Source organism: Cervus canadensis, chromosome 27 (genome assembly GCF_019320065.1).
Source record: "Cervus canadensis isolate Bull #8, Minnesota chromosome 27, ASM1932006v1, whole genome shotgun sequence".
Classification (NCBI taxonomy): Eukaryota; Metazoa; Chordata; class Mammalia; order Artiodactyla; family Cervidae; genus Cervus; species Cervus canadensis.
In genome coordinates, this window is record NC_057412.1 from 18667190 (window position 1) to 18684468 (window position 17279).

Here is a 17279-nt window from a genome sequence, read left to right on the forward strand (position 1 = left end):
AGCATTGAAACATGTATATTATCTAGGGTGAAACAGATCACCAGCCCAGGTTGGATGCATGAGACAAGTGCTTGGGCCTGGTGCACTGGGAAGACCCAGAGGGATAGGGTAGAGAGGGAGGTGGGAGTGGGGATCGGGATGGGGAACACATGTAAATCCATGGCTGATTCATGTCAATGTATGACAAAAACCACTACAATGTTGTAAAGTAATTAGCCTCCAACTAATGAAAATAAATGGAAAAAAATAATAAAAAGGAGAGACATTACTTTGTCAACAAAAAAAATAAATAAATAAAAAGAGGGAGATAAGGTGTGTTGTTATACAAATCCAATAGAAATCTAGAATAGAAGTGTTCCACATTTGAAAACTGTACCAGAGGCATCTCTGCTTTACCTAATTTCAAGCCTATGGTACTTTAGACAGAATGACTTAATGATATGTCTATGAGGAAAGATGAGTTTTTTTCCCAAATTAGTTTGATTTCAGATGCCTGTAGTTTACTGTAATTTCCACTTTTAAGGTAATACCATTTATTGGAAATTTTCTTTCCTTGGGAAATGTCATTTCTTTTAAAATAGAAATTAGTTGGGAAAAATCATGAACAGATGTCCTTTCTTCTTTGGAGGAAAGCTAATTTATAATGGGAACTCTGAATTTCATTGACCTTATGGTTACATCATTTGAAATGGTCATTTCAATGATATGTTGATACTAAAATCAAAGAAAGACTGCGACAGAAATCAGGAGCATAAACCACTAATAAATTTCAAAAGAAATTAAAATATAAGAACTCTAGTAGCAATTTGGAAATATTTATGTACTATGAAGGGTTTCCCAGGTGGTGTTAGTGGTAAAGAGTCCCCCTGCTAATGAAGGAGACACAAGAGACATGGGTTCAATCCCTGGGTTAGGAAGATCTCCTGGAGAAGGAAATGGCAACCCACTCCAGTATGCTTGCCTGGAAAATTCCACAGAGAAGCCTGATGGGCTACAGTCTATGGGGTTGCAAAGAACTGGACATGACTGAGCAACTGAGCATGCAGACACATGCACTGTGAAAATAAACAAATTTCATTCAAATTGGAGCCTGGAAGCCCTGAAAAGGGTGCTGCCATGCATATAATTAACCCCAGCCTGCAGATTCCAGCAGGAAGAAAGATTTCCTGACCCAGAACAGCAAACTGGCCCCCACCTACAGCCAATGAAGAACCACCACAGCCTCCTCAATTTACCTTTCCTCTACAAAAGCAAGCCTCCTTCCTCTGTTCTCCAGACCTGCCTATAGTTCACCATACATTGCTGGTCCTGAGGTACAGTTCTCTTCTTTTCCCACATACACTCATTTTGCTGGTAAAAATGACAGTCAAATTTATTTGAAGATCAATATTACTTCACGGATCTCTAGGTCCTATTAGAGGCAGCCATAACATGTTACACCCATAAAATATAAGTATATAACATCAATACTTTGGTACTGTTTAGTAACTTCAAATATTTGGATCTTGAGAAGAGTCAAAATTTCTATACAGGTTCTGTAGCTTGAGAAGTGAAAGCATATGAATATCTGGCATTAGGTTCTGGATTAGCAGAAAGGATGCATGCCTGCTCAGTCACTCAGCCCTGTTCAACTCTTTGCTACCCCATGGACTATAGCTCACCAGGCTCCTCTGTCCATGGAATTCTCCAGGCAAAAATACTGGAGTGGGTTGCCATTTCCTTCTGCAGCAGAAAGAATGATCCTTGACCAAAAACACTATGTCATTTCACAATGTCAATTTATATTCATCAGATTGTTTGAGAACTAAGTATTTTGTGGTTGCAGAAGGGTTTGAAATTAAAGCTGTTTTTCATATCTGCCATTATATTTCTTCATCAGACATACATTAATCAAGGGACTTTTTGTGCTTTAATTAGGCTACTTACCTAATCACAATTATTTTTGATTTATAGTCACCTTAATTAACAAAAATTAAGATTATCTTTTCTCAAATGGTTGATCAGGATTGCCAAACATACAGCAGACACTATATACCCTTCAAAAAAGTATAATGTATATTTTAATATAATTGTTGTTTGGGGGAATTTATTAGTTTTTTTTTTTAAAGCAATCTTTTTCCTATAATCAGGTCCTCCCATACAAATTATAATTTACTTAATTGGGATAACCTCCTCTATTTAGAAAGTTAAATATTTTAGAATTATCTGAATCTTGAGGCAAAGCTGGATTTGATTGTTCCTGCTTCTAAGAAGAATGTATCTAATGTCACTTCAACTCTCTCGAGGTTGCTATTTCACATTTTCTTTTTTTTCTCACCATTTTAGTTAATCTTCACTATCCAGGATGCCAAACAAACACATGAGAAATATTATTTCATAATAAATTTAAAAAGCTTCCAAAAACAGTTTGATGGCTGGCATGTAGTAATACTTTATTTCAAAATCCTGGAATTTTTAGATAAATATTATTTAGAAAACTTCCTTGGTGGCTCAGACGGTAAAGACTCCACCTTCAATGCAGAAGACATGAACTGCCAGCTCCCAGGAAAGTACCCAGCACATGATAGTTGCTCAATAAATTAAACAAGTGAAATAGCACCATCATAAAAAAAATGAATATCTTCTATGAACACAGATCAATCTGCCATGGGTGTACTTTGTCAAATAATGATCTTCTCAAAATCCTTTAACAGTTCAACAACAATAATTAAATGCTGATGAGCAGAGATAGAATATTTGGCAATTTGTTGTTGTTGTTTAGTGGTTTACTCATGTCAGACTCTTTTGTGACCCCATGGACTGCAGCACACCAGGTTCCTCTGTCCATGGGATTAGCCAGGCAAGAAGACTGGAGTGGGTCGCTGTGCCCTCCTGCAGGGGATCTTCCCAACCTATGGATTGAACTTGCTTCTCTTGTGTCTCCTGCGTTGGCAGGCAGGTTCTTCACCATTAGAGCACTGAATAATTGATGATTGTAAAATGTGGTGTTGGAAAAGACTCTTGAGAGTCCCTTGGACTGCAAGGAGATCCAACCAGTCCATCCTAAAGAAAATCAGTCCTGAATATTCATTGGAAGGACTGATGCTGAAGCTGAAACTCCAAAACTTTGGCCACCTGATACAAAGAACTGACTCATTTGAAAAGACCCTGATGCTGGGAAGTATTGAAGGCAGGAGGGAAGGAGACAACAGAGGATGAGATGGTTTGATGGCATCACTGACTCAATGGACATGAGTTTGAGTAAACTCCGGGAGTTGGTGATGGACAGAGAAGCCTGGCATGCTGTAGTCCATGGGGTCAAAAAGAGTTGGACACCACTGAGAGACTGAACTGAACTGAAAGCCACCAGAGAAGCCAAATTAGCTCTTTAGGATGACACTAAGGTAACAAATAAAAGAGATGAACATAGTAAGCACTTACTCTACATTCATATGTCATTTAGAGTATCACAAAGAGAACTAATTTCAAAGTTGAAAGAAAAGTTACATTAATACAAAATGTACAAATCAATATTATGAATGCACTGTCCTTTGAACAAATTTTCAAAGACATTTTTTTTCATATATCAACCTTCATATATCAATATGTCAAAAAGTTAAGGAACATGACAGACAACATCACTAATATTTTCATGATACCTTAATCTATTTCAGCAAGATTTCAATGTCCAACATTTTGGTTATTTCTAATTTTTCATTATAATTTAGTGTTTAATAAGTATAGATAAGCTAAATTTATGTGTGATGATCATATCATTAAAAAATTTCAGATTTTTTAAGACAGAAATCAAATTAAAATGGTAAAACATTTATCAGTAGTGAAAATTTCATACCAAAGTATAAAAGAGAAACTAATACAAAGGTTACTTTTTAATAATGGCTAATTTGAGAAGAGTTATGGGAACTTAGAGGCTTCCCAGTGGTAAGTCATAAAGAATCTGCCTGACAATTCAGAAGACACAAGAGACATGGGTTGGATCTCTGTGTTGGGAGATCCCCTGGAGCAGGAGTTGCCAACCCACCCCAGTATTTTTCCCTGGGAAAATTCCATGGACAGAGGAGCCTAGTGAGCTACAGTCCATAGGGTTGCAAAAATCAGAGCAACTGAGCACACATGCGCACACTCACATGCACACACTGCAACTTAAAATATATAAAACATCTTGAATATTATTAAAGTATTAAGTGCCAACTATTTAGACATTTTAAGATTTTAAGATGCTTAGCATTTTATTCAGCATGTTTAAATTTTTCTCTTTTAAATTAAAGAATGCATTTTAAAGGCTACTGCAGAATGAATAAAGCTATATTAAGTTTTATGGCATTTTAAAAATGTATTATACACACATATAATTTCACTTAATGCAAGTTTAATTTTATATCTTTAACATATTGCATTTGAGTCCACTTTCAATATGAAAAAGTTCAAGTCAAACAATCAAAATGTTACACTAGTGAAGAAAGACCTACTGAAAAACAAAACAAATGGAAAAAAAATACAGAATAATTTCACACAATTCCTTGGGATACTACTTGAAAAGTCAACAATTAAAACATAAAACGAAAGAAAAGAAAGAAAAAAAGAAACATGAAGGGACGGAAGAACAAAACAGCAAAACACAGAAGGAAAGAAGAACAAAACTGAAGTCTTCAAAGAAAGATGATCAGTATTACCCTGTCTCAAATCATATTCTAAGGTTTGCTCAAAATTTGGAATTCAAGTTTATAAACTAGGATTAGGCTTATCAAGGAATTTTCACAGTAGTGCTTAGTTTATGCGTTGGTGCATTTGAGTGTCTTCCATTTTAGGCTGAGACTTTCAGAAGACTGATGAGTCAGTACCTGGGATGTCTATAGTCTACAGTATAGTTTAAACATGTTTAAATATTAGAACCCTAAGGACATTTTGATTTTTTTTAACTACCATTAAAAATCCCTACAGTAATTAAAATTGAAATTAAAATGATATATGACACATTAAGTGATGAATAATCATATCGGAGACATACTACTTTGTCCACTAGAAGAATTTGTGAAGTTTAGTCCTCAAATAGAAAGAACATATAGCTACTTGAAATAATGATGTTTAATGTACTTGTTTTTGGAATGACATCACAATCATCATAAAATAGCTACCTTTTTTCCCCCTTTAATTCCAAAACATGCTTCTACCAATTAAATCCAAAATCTTCCTAATAATGGAAGGCACTCAATAAATAATGAGAAAAAATAAGAAAATGAAAAAGACTACAATGCTTATGTTTATGTAACTTTAATTGCATGTGTTATCAATTAGTTGTGTCTGAATCTCTGTGAACCCATGGACTGCAGACAATCAGATACATATTATTAAAAGTGCTTCCCAACCACAAGTTTTAGAATAGGCTCAATGTGTAAATAGTGATAGTGAAAGCCACTCAGTTGTGTCTGACTCCCTGCAACCCCATGGACTATACAAGTCCATGGAATTCTCCAGGCCAAAATACTGCACTGGTTTGCCATTCCCTTCTTCAGGGGATCTTCCCAATCCAGGGATCAAACCCAGGTCTCCCACATTGGAGGCAGATTCTTTACCAGCTGAGCCACTAGGGAAACCCATGTGTAAATACTTAATGGTAAAACAGTAAAAAGCTTTGTGAGACCTTATGAATAAATAATCATTTGGAAGCTACCTGTGTCATGAACAGCTGAGAGGGTACTTTGGGAGAGAAAGGTGAAGTTAGAAGATAATGTCAAATTTTAGATCACATGTTTGTATTCCAGAAAGAATAATAAATCTGTCCTAGATAAAAACTGTTCTAAGCAGAATACAACTTAGAAAAACTTGTTTTGATACCAAAAGCCCCTGTTCTTGTCCTAATCAGAAAGGTAGCATTTGTAATCTCACATTTTAAACAATTTCAATAAAAACAACCTCTCTGTGCATGCTCAATCATGTCCAATTCTTTGCAACCCATGGGCTATAGCCTGCAAGGCTCCTCTGTCCATAGGATTTCCCAGGCAAGAATACTGGAGTGGGTTGCCATTTCCTCCTCCAGGGGATCTTCCCAAGCCAGGGATTGAAACTGAGTCTCCTGTGTCTCCTCACATTGGCACCTGAATTCTTTACCACTGAGCCACCTGGGAAGCCCCCCAAACAATTTTTAGCTACATACTAACTATTTGTTGGAACACAGAGGAATTTGTTTTCTTCAGTGTATGCTGATCCATCTATTTTGAGGCGGGGTGGGGGGCGGGGAACGGGACAGGGGAGAAGTTCCTGAGAAAGCAAATTATCTATCCTTTGACATTTATTTTTATGATGGAAAAGGAGTCCTTTACTTTAAAATTTGCATTTATTTAAAGTTTTAGCAGCCTAAGGGGGTTGCCTTTTCTCCACACCCTCTCCAGCATTTATTGCTTGTAGACTTTTGGATAGCAGCCATCCTGACTGGCGTGTAATGGTACCTCATTGAGGTTTTGATTTGCATTTCTCTGATAATGAATGATGTTGAGCATCTTTTCATGTGTTTGTTAGCCATTTGTATGTCTTCTTTGGAGAAATGTCTGTTTAGATCTTTGGCCCATTTTTTGATTGGGTCATTTATTTTTCTGGAATTGAGCTTCAGGAGTTGCTTGTATATTTTTGAGATTAATCCTTTGTCTGTTTCTTCCTTTGCTATTATTTTCTCCCATTCTGAAGGCTGTCTTTTCACCTTGCTTATAGTTTCCTTTGTTGTGCAAAAGCTTTTAAGTTTAATTAGGTCCCATTTGTTTAGTTTTGCTTTTATTTCCAATATTCTTGGAGGTGGGTCATAGAGGATCATGCTGTGATTTATGTCGGGGAGTGTTTTGCCTATGTTCTCTTCTAGGACTTTTATAGTTTCTGGTCTTACGTTTAGATCTTTAATCCATTTTGAGTTTATTTTTGTGTATGGTGTTAAAAAGTGTTCTAGTTTCATTCTTTTACAAGTGGTTGACCAGTTTTCCCAGCACCATTTGTTAAAGAGGTTGTCTTTTTTCCATTGTATATTCTTGCCTCCTTTGTCGAAGATAAGGTGTCTGTAGGTACGTGGATTTATCTCTGGGCTTTCTATTCTGTTCCATTGGTCTATATTTCTGTCTTTGTTTACACTGTTGGTGGGAATGCAAACTAGTACAGTCACTATGGAGAACAGTGTGGAGATTCCTTAAAAAACTGGAAATAGAACTGCCATATGACCCAGCAATCCCACTCCTGGGCATACACACCGAGGAAACCAGATCTGAAAGAGACACGTGAACCCCAATGTTCATCACAGCACTGTTTATAATAGCCAGGACATGGAAGCAACCTAGATGCCCATCAGCAGACGAATGGATAAGAAGCTGTGTACATATACACCATGGAATATTACTCAGCCATTAAAAAGAATTCATTTGAATCAGTTCTAATGAGATGGATGAAACTGGAGCCCATTATACAGAGTGAAGTAAGCCAGAAAGATAAAGACCAATACAGTATACTAACACATATATATGGAATTTAAAAGATGGTAATGATAACCCTATATGCAAAACAGAAAAAGAGACACAGATGTACAGAACAGACTTTTGGACTCTGTGGATAAGGGAGGGTGGGATGATCTGAGAGAATAGCATGAAACATGTATATTATCAAGTGTGAAACAGATCACCAGCCCAGGTTGGATGCATGAGACAAGTGCTCGGGCCTGGTGCACTGGGAAGACCCAGAGGGATCGGGTGGAGAGGGAGGTGGGAGGGGGATCGGGATGGGGAACACATGTAAATCCATGGCTGATTCATGTCAATGTATGGCAAAAACCACTACAATATTGTAAAGTAATTAGCCTCCAACTAATAAAAATAAATGGAAAAAAATTCAGTTCTAATATATGAAGAGAAAAAATAAATAAATAAAGTTTTAGCAGCTATATACTTATTCGCCTAGGCTAACCTCCCCAAAAAATCACTTACAATTTGCTTTTGCTTCAAACTCTCACCAGTTACCCATTTACAATATGAATTATTTTATGATTTAAAAAAAAATGATGTATAGTGTGATTGACAAATCTAGATAGTGTGTTGAAAAGCAGAGACATTACTCTGCTGACAAAGGTCCATATAGTCAAGGCTATGGTCTTCCCAGTGGTCACTTACGGCTGTGAGAGCTGGACCATAAAGAAGGCAGAACACCAAATAATTGATGCCTTTGAACTGTGGTGCCAAGAAGACTCCTGAAAGTCCCTTGGACAGAAGGAGATCAAACCAGTCAATCTTAAGGGAGATCCAACACTGGAAGGACTGATGCTGAAGCTGAAGCTTCAGTATTTTGGTCATCTAATGAGCACAGCCAACTCATTGGAAAAGTCCCTGAGGCTGGGAAAGATTGAGGCCAAAAGGAGAAAAGTGTGTTAGAGGAGCAATGGCTGGGTGGCATTACTGATGTAAGGAACATGAACTTGGGCAAACTGCAGGAGACGGTGATGGACAGGGAGGCCTGGCATACTGCAGTTCACGGGGTCACAAAGAGTCAGACACAACCAGGTAACTGAGCAAGCAATAGTGTGATTTACAATTCTGTGTTAGTTTTAAGTGTACAGCAAAGTGATTGGTTATATATATATAGTCTTTCTCAGGCTATTTTCCATTACAGGTTATTACGAGATACTGAATAGAGTTCCCTAAATTATACAGTAGGTACTTGTTGCTTTATTTTATGTACATTGTGTGTATATGTTAATCCCAAATTCCTCATTTATTCCCCTCTCCCCTTTGGAAACCATATACCTGTTTTTCATGTTTGTAGGTCTATTTATATTTTGTAAATAAGTTCATTTGTATCACATTTTAGATTCCACATATAAGTAATATCAGACAACATTTGTCTTATTCTGTTTAATTTATTGCATTTAGTATAATAATCTCTAGGTGCATCCAAGTTGCTTCAAATGGCAATATTTTATGTAATATGCCATTATATGCATATACCATATCTTCTTTATCCTTTCTTCCATTAATGGACACTTACTTTGCTTCCAAGTCGTGGCTATTGTAAATAGCACTGCTATTTAAATTGGGGTACATATAACTCTCCATCTTTGAGCTTTCAGGTTTTATGGCTATATTCCCAGCAGTGGTATTGTTGGATCATACGACAAATCTATTTTTATTTTTTAAGGAAACTCCCTACTGTTCTTCATATTGGCTACGCCAATTTACATTCTCATCAATAATGTAGGAAGCTTTGCTTTTCTCTATACCCTCTCCAGGATTAATTATTTGTAGACTTCTTGATGATGGCCCTTCCAACTAGAATGAGGTGATAGCTCATTGTAGTTCTGATTTGATTTCTCTAATAAATAGTGAGGGGCTACCCTGGTGGCTTGATGGTAAAGAATCACCTGCCAGTGCAAGAAATGCAGGTTCAGTCCCTGGGTCAAGAAAGTCGCCTGGAGAGCGAACTGGAAACCCACTCCAGCATTCTTGACTGGGAAAACCCAAGGACGGAGAAGCCTAGCAGGCTACACTACATGGGGCTGCAAAAGTCAGACACAACTTAACGACTAAACAACAACAACAATTAGCAATGCTTAGCATCTTTTCCTGTGCCCACTGGCCATCTATAAGTCTTCAGCAAAATGTTTATTTAGGGCTTCTGCCCATTTTATGATTGGGTTGCTTGTTTTTTGACATTGAAATGTATGAACTGTTTGTATATTTTGGAAATTAACCCCTTGTAGATTGCATTATTAGCAATATTTTCCACAAGTTGTCTTAAAATGTGTACTTTTAAAATAAATTATTTAGGAAACATTTTATAAAGACTATCTTAATATAAATTAATTAAAATACCATCTATACCTTGTATAAATATTTTTTCAGATAACTGGAATCAAAACCCTCAGTGAAAGTATATCCCTGAAAATAAATATATTTAGTAAAGGTAAACTACAAATTTATCTTAAAAAGCACTATATGAACAAAGTATGAGTATACATAACTCTTAGGGCTTCCCAGGTGGCACTAGTGGTAAAGAACCTGCCTGCCAATGCAGGAGATGTAAGGGACACAGGTTCAATCCCCGGGTTAGGAAGATCCCCTGGAGGAGGGCATGGCAACCCACTCTAGTATTGATGCCTGGAGAATCCCATGGACAGAGGAGCCTGGAGGCTTATAGTCCATAGTGGCACAAAGAGTTGGACACAACTGAAGCAACTTAGCACGCACATACACATTACTACTAATAACTTTCTCCTAACCAAATGTTTTAAATTCTCTGTAGCCAAAGTCTTGATTCAGGGGAAAAAATTAAAAAGAGCCTTTCAAAATTTCTCCACTACTATACTGTTCAACAGCATTATCCTAAAAACACTAAATTTTAATTTGCAATATATAAAAGGATTATAATACTGTGGAAGAATTCACCATAATTAGAGAAAATGAGTATTTGGGGAAGAGGCTAACATTTGCAAACAATAAAACTGTGGATTTTTTCATGTTGAAACAACATCAAAGCAATGAGCCTCTTTGTCACATGGGTGCCAAAGGTTCAAAAGTGTAACTCCAAATGTCCTCATGAGACCACCTGGCATTTATTTCTTTTAATGTCTCTTGTTTAAGACATGACAGCAATCACGCACGGAGTACTGCAATTCACTCCACTTTAAGAACTCCATCTTGTAGCAATTTTTTTTTTTTTTTTTAAAGAGAAGGGTCCTTAGTTACAGAATTGGGCATGGTTTTAGAAAAGAAACGGTTAGCAGCAAAGGATAGCCATGTCCTCTGAGACACTGATTTCAGCTTAGAAACTATAGTTTAGTTTTTAAACTAAAGGGCTCAGTGTTAAAGAATCTGCCTGCAAATGCAGGAGATGAAGGAGATGTGGGTTCGATCCCTGGATCAGGAAGATCCCCTGAAGAAGGAAATGGCAACCCACTCCAGTATTCTTGCCTAGGAAATCCCATGGACAGAAGAGCCTGGCAGGCTAGAGTGCTCAGGGTCACAAAGAGTCACACAGTGAGCACACACACAGCACACACAATTAATCAACAGTTACTCCCCCAAATTAGGATTGTTTAACAACAATAAAAATTCAGTTTTAAAGATGAAAATTTTAAAATATTATTTTTGATGAATCAAATTACTTAGCACAACACACTTAGAACACTTGACTAGGTATCATTTGTTTTCTATATTATATTCTTAGGTATAAAATATTTACAACAGTGCCTGAATTGTATTAAGCTAATATTTGTATTGCCATTTTTGACAGCTAATATCTAATTGAGAGTATTTCAATAAAAATTCAGAGGGTAAAACTTATAGTCAGGTTAGATTTTTCAAAAGTTAAACTAGTTGAATACACATTGATATGGACATCAATATTCTACATGTAGAGACCATTTATTCCGTGATTATCTCCTTAGTAATGGGGGAAGATTTTTCACTTAGTTCACAGAGGAATCTTTCCTCTAATTTTCAAGGCAGTTATGAAGTATGCCCTCTCAAGTCTGTTATCACTTCTGCCTCATGGCTCCAACAGATGCTATAAAAAGTTAGTTAGTAGCTCTGAAAAAGAGACAGTCCTCTTTAAATTGCACATAAATGGATTTTTTCCAGTAGTTAATAGGAATCAAAGACATGAAACAAACCAAAGTTCAATTAATGTGTTTTAAGTAACTGCACTGAGACTGTTCTGTAATTAATATGTCAAATTCATCAACTTTTATGCAAGCAAATGGTCAGTTCATTGGAAATTGCCATAGGACAAGAACTAGCATTAGGCAGAGAAAGAGGACCATCTGGGAACACAGAAACCAGAAAATGAAACTAGGTTTCATATAGATATGTAGGAAATAATGCTGTGTGTATATGTGTTTGTGTGTGTGTGTTAGCAGCTCCTAGCTAAATGTTTCATCAATATTCTAAATGGATGAATTAGTAGTAAAATTAGAACTACACAGAGGATTGTTGTTTAGTCGCTAACTCGTATTGGACTCTTGGCAACCCCATGGACTGTAGCTCACCAGGCTCCTCTGTCCATGGGATTTCCCAGGCAAGAATACTGGAGTGGGTTTCTATATCCTTCTTCAGGGGATCATCCTGACCCAGGGATAGAACCCATGTCTTCTACATTGCAGGCAAGATTCTTTACCACTGATCCACCAGGGAAGACCACACAAAGGGTATGCAGTTTTAAATTAGTTGTAATCAAAGAAGGTTCATGTATGTTTAATTTGACTATTTAGAAAACTTTAATGTCTTCCATTATATTTTTTTCAACATTTTTTTTTTTTTTTGGCATACAAATCCATCTCAGTGACATTTTCTATACCGGGGTTCTGAGCATTTGGAAAAAGTAAAAAATAAATAAATTCCTACTGATGCTGGCATTACAAATGGTATTCCTGGATAAGTATGAAACATGTTCCAGGAGAACTTCTAATTCAATAGTGATTCAACAAAAGTATGTCTTCAGCAAGCAGTATTACTAAGGACAATTTTCATTAATAAGGTTGGGGGAATTAAAGCACACATTCTCTAGGATACACATAAAATGAATCACCCTAAAAATGAATAGAAAACAAAAATACAAAGATAGAAGACATACAGAACTATTAAAATCTCTGAAGCGTTTTTCAATAATAAATTATTATTTTATAAGCTATTATTTTTTGTGTCTAATGGATAGAGAAAAATAGAAGAATCCAAGAGAAATAATATATAAGAGCTGAAAGAACAGTGATATTTTAGGAAAAGTATTTAAAATTAGTAATCAAGAATTGGAGGCAGAAGCAAAAACAGCTGTTTTGAGCTGCATTCCTAAGAGTCTGGTTAAGAAAATCTTGAATTTTGGCATCTAAAGGAAGGAAAGTCTTCTTCTGATGTTGCCCAGGCTCCTCCTGCCACACATAGGAAGGATCAGTATAACTCCTTTCTGGAAAGAATTCTGCAGCTTCCCCAAGCTAGTTAATAGCTCTTGCACAATATGTTCAAGAATTTGGGTCATATGTCTGGATTGTAATTATTTATTTCTCTTTCTCCTAAACCAGAATTTGAGCCTCCTCAGGGTTAGAACAATATTTTAGTCATCTTGGTACTTCCAAAGCCTAATAATATTACCTAGAGTTATAATTATATTACCTATAATTATAATAGCATTACCTTAAAATATAGCATCCACTAAAACATTTCCTGTTGTTAACACCACTAAGATCTGTGCATTTATTCAATATTTCTCTCAGTATTTATTTTAGAATTATATTCTTTGTTTTCAGATTTACTGCAACCTTTTTAGGCTATATCTGAACTATAAAAAAGGGAGCACAGTCTGGTGTTTTGTGACAACTTGGAGGATTGGAATTAGAGTGGTGTAGGAGGCTCAAGACAGAGGGGAGATATATATATATATATACATACATATATATATATAATTATGACTAATTCACATTGATATACAGCAGAAACCAGCACAAAATTGTAAAGCAATTCTCCTCCAATTTAAAAGAAAGCTTCTATGTAAAATTTTAAAATAAAAACAGAAAAATACACTACATAATAAAAAATAAACAAGTTCAAGATACTTTTAATTCCTGACGTCTTCCTAATAGGTGGAAGAGGCCAGATTTTGCCTCTAAAATTTATTTCATTTTTTAAAGGCATACTTCCTGGCTTTATGTTATCCAGTCTGTCCATACTAAGTATTCACAGCTTAATGTATGCAGAAATTGTTATTACATCCCTCTTTATTATCTCTTAGTCTTTTTAACTTTCCAATTTCTAGTTCTAAGGTAATACAAAATAAACAAAATAAAACAATATAGCTGAGTTATTGTTACACCTTCAAATCACCAGGGTGAAGTCAGAATAGTACCATTTTCTCAACAACTGGACCAACAACTGCACAAAATGGGCAGGCTGTTACAACTCTGTCACCGAATCAAAAACTTTAGCACCAGTTAGACTGTGGGAGGGGAGGCTCAAATAGCTGTTCACCAAACAAAAACTAAAACAAGTATAAACTTGTATATTTGCATTGTGGTGTGTGTGTGCTCACACATATACATTTATATATGCATTTTTGTGGATGTGTGTATATACACACCCATATGTCTATCATGTATGTGCATATAACCATCACAAAGAATGCTAACTGCTACTCAGGTATTTTATATGAGCAAATGGTTGTCTTTCTCTGAAGTAAGGCGAGATATCAGTGTGATAGACGAAGTCTTGGATTAACACATAGTATTGTACATAGCTTTAGTTCACCACCTGGAAGGACATTTAAATTTAAAAGCAGGGTCGCAAGAAGGGGAAATGGGATAATACAAAGGACTACTTTCTCCAAAAAGGTAACAGCATATAGAAAAGCCAAAAGCACAGGCAGAACTTGATCTAGTGGGATTATTATTATTTTTTTAAATTTTGTATCCTTGACTCACAGATTGAGGGGAGGGTGGAGGGAAAGTGGTGAGAGGCTGAGGAGGCCCCAGACTGTTGACGCTGGCCTGCTTCCTTCTTTTGGACACTGTGGCTTTCTCAGAGGTGGTGAAGGAGGAAACCCACTAAGGAGCAGGAATGGAAAGCAGTCAAGTCCCGCAAAGCCGGGGCTCCTCAGAGGTGGTGGTGGCCGGTCGCCATCTGCGGGCCCCGCGGTTGCAGCCTTGGGATGCCAATCTTGATCCACACCCGAGCTCAGAAAGCTCCTCTGGTGAAGGCTATGACAGGACAGTCGTGCAATGCAAATGGCAGCATCCTGAGGTTTTGTCCATGAGCACTAAGTAAAGAGGGGAAAGTTTTCTTGTCTGTTTACCAATTTTTTTTTCTACTTAAAATAGCCAGTCTCTTCATCCTCAGAACTAATGGCTTATGGCAGTTATAAACCACGTATCCGTTTGAAATTCAGAGTTTAGTCTAAATGGCTAGGGGGCAACCCTATTTAGCAGCACAAATTATGTCTAAATATGGAAAAAGACAGGTAGTCAGTGTAGAAAATTATACTGAAAGATCTTTTCTTCTTTTTCCTTTGTGCTGACAGAACTGGTGCTTTGGAAGTGAGAATGAGCTGGACAGTTATCAGGGGAAGTTTGTTCCAGGAGAAGACAACGAAGACAGGACACCTGAAAGCTCTTTAGAGCAGAGGAACAGCCTCATCTTCACTTTGCTCAGCTCTATTTTGAGCCATTCGTTAGTTCATATTTCACAGATGCTCCAATAAAATAAAGGTTAAAAAATGTGAATATAATCCCTGATTCTGATTTTGTGACATTCAGGTGGCTCCTAGATTTCCACAGCTAGTATTTGTTATCAGAAGAATATGGGATGAGCTGTCCAAAATCCCTAGTGTCCCCTTTGTCTTATCTAAAAAATGTGGATGGTGATGATGCCAACGACTCATGTCTGTTAGAAGACTTTGATGGGAATCTGCAAATATAAAGATGAAAATGTGGTACAGTGGATATATGCTGTTATTTGGAAGGGAGAGTTTTATTTGAAATGCCTAACAAATAATGAGCTTAATTCCAAAACATTTATATGGACTTATAAAAGGAGAAAAGTGGAAGATAATTTAGATTGTAACATTAAACAGGAATAGCTTGCAACCAAGAGGAGAGCATGGCAACCCACTCCAGTATTCTTGCCTGGAGAACCCCATTGGCAGAGGAGCCTACAGTCCATGGCATTGCAAAGAGTCAAGCTCGACTGAAGAGACTTAGCACGCACGCAACATGCAGCCAAAGATAGGAATGATTTAGTAATGTCTGGTATAACGTCAACTGTTGCTGATAAAACTGTCAAGAAGGTGAATGTGACATAATACGAGGTTCAAGCCTTATGCTACTTCAAAAAATTAAAAACACAACTTCTCAGACCTCAGCTTAATCTGATGTGATGTTTTCACAGAAAGGGCTTAAAATACAACTGGTTTGGTTGCCTGGAATATTGAATCATCACAATTGACAAAGAAGTAAGGGGAATAGTTAGGATACATGTTGAAATCTGAGGCTGGGGCTTAAGGAAGATGCTCGTTCTTTCAGTTACAAGTGAGGTAGAACACCAAACAAAGGACAGAAGACCAAATATCAGAGTTCAGAGGAGATTCTACTCCTAGGGAAGGACCAGAGGGTCGATTACTCTCTCAGAAGAAGTACCCCTAAGGCTTATGACACATCATCTGGCCCACAAAAAAACAGATACATCTCCATTGAGACCTTACACTCTGTGCGGCAGTAAAATTATCAGCTAGATGAAAAAGTCCCTGACGCACACTGAATATAGTCTAAGACATTTTCCAGGTATGTGCAAACTTTCTCCCACTGCCCTGGTTTATCAAGGTAGTTGCTCTTTCCCATTCATTTAATCAGATGAGCAGCCCCTCTACGACAGCTCTAGAAGGGCTCTGCCTAAAGGCCATTTCCCCCAAACACATCCTTCTCTTCACTGCCAAAACCTAAGGAAACACAGTCCTGTTTACCTCTTGGCAACTGTGATGGCCCTGGAACAGGAACCTATGAGACAGCAGGAAAGGGTCCCTTAGTCTGTTGGAAATACCGACTCTCAGTGATATTTTAAGTGCAGAAGTCTATATTTATTCCCCACTCTCTACTTTTACAGCCACTGCACTTTTTAATTTTTAAATTCATTCACAAAAGGTTTATTAAGCATCTATTCTGTGTCAGGCTACATAATAAATGATGGTAGTCTCAGTCCCCATCTTCATTTTCATCACAGTCATTTGCTTTACAGAACTAAAAGACTGGTGAAATGGTTAAGATGCCAGGGTTTACAAATACCCACTCTGCAGACTCCATTAGCTCCATTTGGATTGTATAAACATTTCTACCTCAGGCATCTCTAGGAGACAGCCTGGTTAAAGGCAAAGACACAAGCTTCTAGAGCTTCTAAGATGTCCCCAAGATCACACAGTCTTGAATAGAAAAGCTGGCCAGATCGATCCCAGATGAGGCACTATCATCTATTTCTTTTAAGTTCTGCAGAGATGACTCACTGGAAAAGACCCTGATGCTGGGAAAGATTGAAGGCAGGAGGAGAAGGAGACGACAGAGGATGAGATGGTTGGATGGCATCACCAACTCGAAGGTCATGACCTTGAGCAAGCTCCAGGAGATAGTAAAAGACAGGGAAGCCTTGTATGCTGCAGTTCATGGGATCACAGATTCAGACACGACAGAGTGACTGAACAACAACACTAGTGATTTTCAAACGTTTGCTTCATTTAACTTGAATAATAGAAATCTTCGCTTAAATTATGTGTTACTAGAAATCCCAATATAA

The 17279-nt window shown here is 37.1% G+C and overlaps 1 protein-coding gene across 3 annotated transcripts in view; it reads right to left on the reverse strand.

Moving 5' to 3' along the window:
- LOC122428683 overlaps nt 1-17279 on the reverse strand; it is a 673994-nt gene that overhangs the window by 255610 nt on the left and 401105 nt on the right. The window contains exon 11 of one of the 3 annotated variants that reach the window (XM_043448696.1): nt 12754-14760. The exons of the other annotated variants lie outside the window; for them this stretch is intronic. Within the exon in view, the coding sequence (XP_043304631.1) occupies nt 14422-14760 (339 nt within the window). The 3' untranslated portion in view covers nt 12754-14421. Of the gene's footprint in view, nt 1-12753; nt 14761-17279 lie in introns of those variants that run through there. 3 annotated transcript variants of the gene reach the window in all.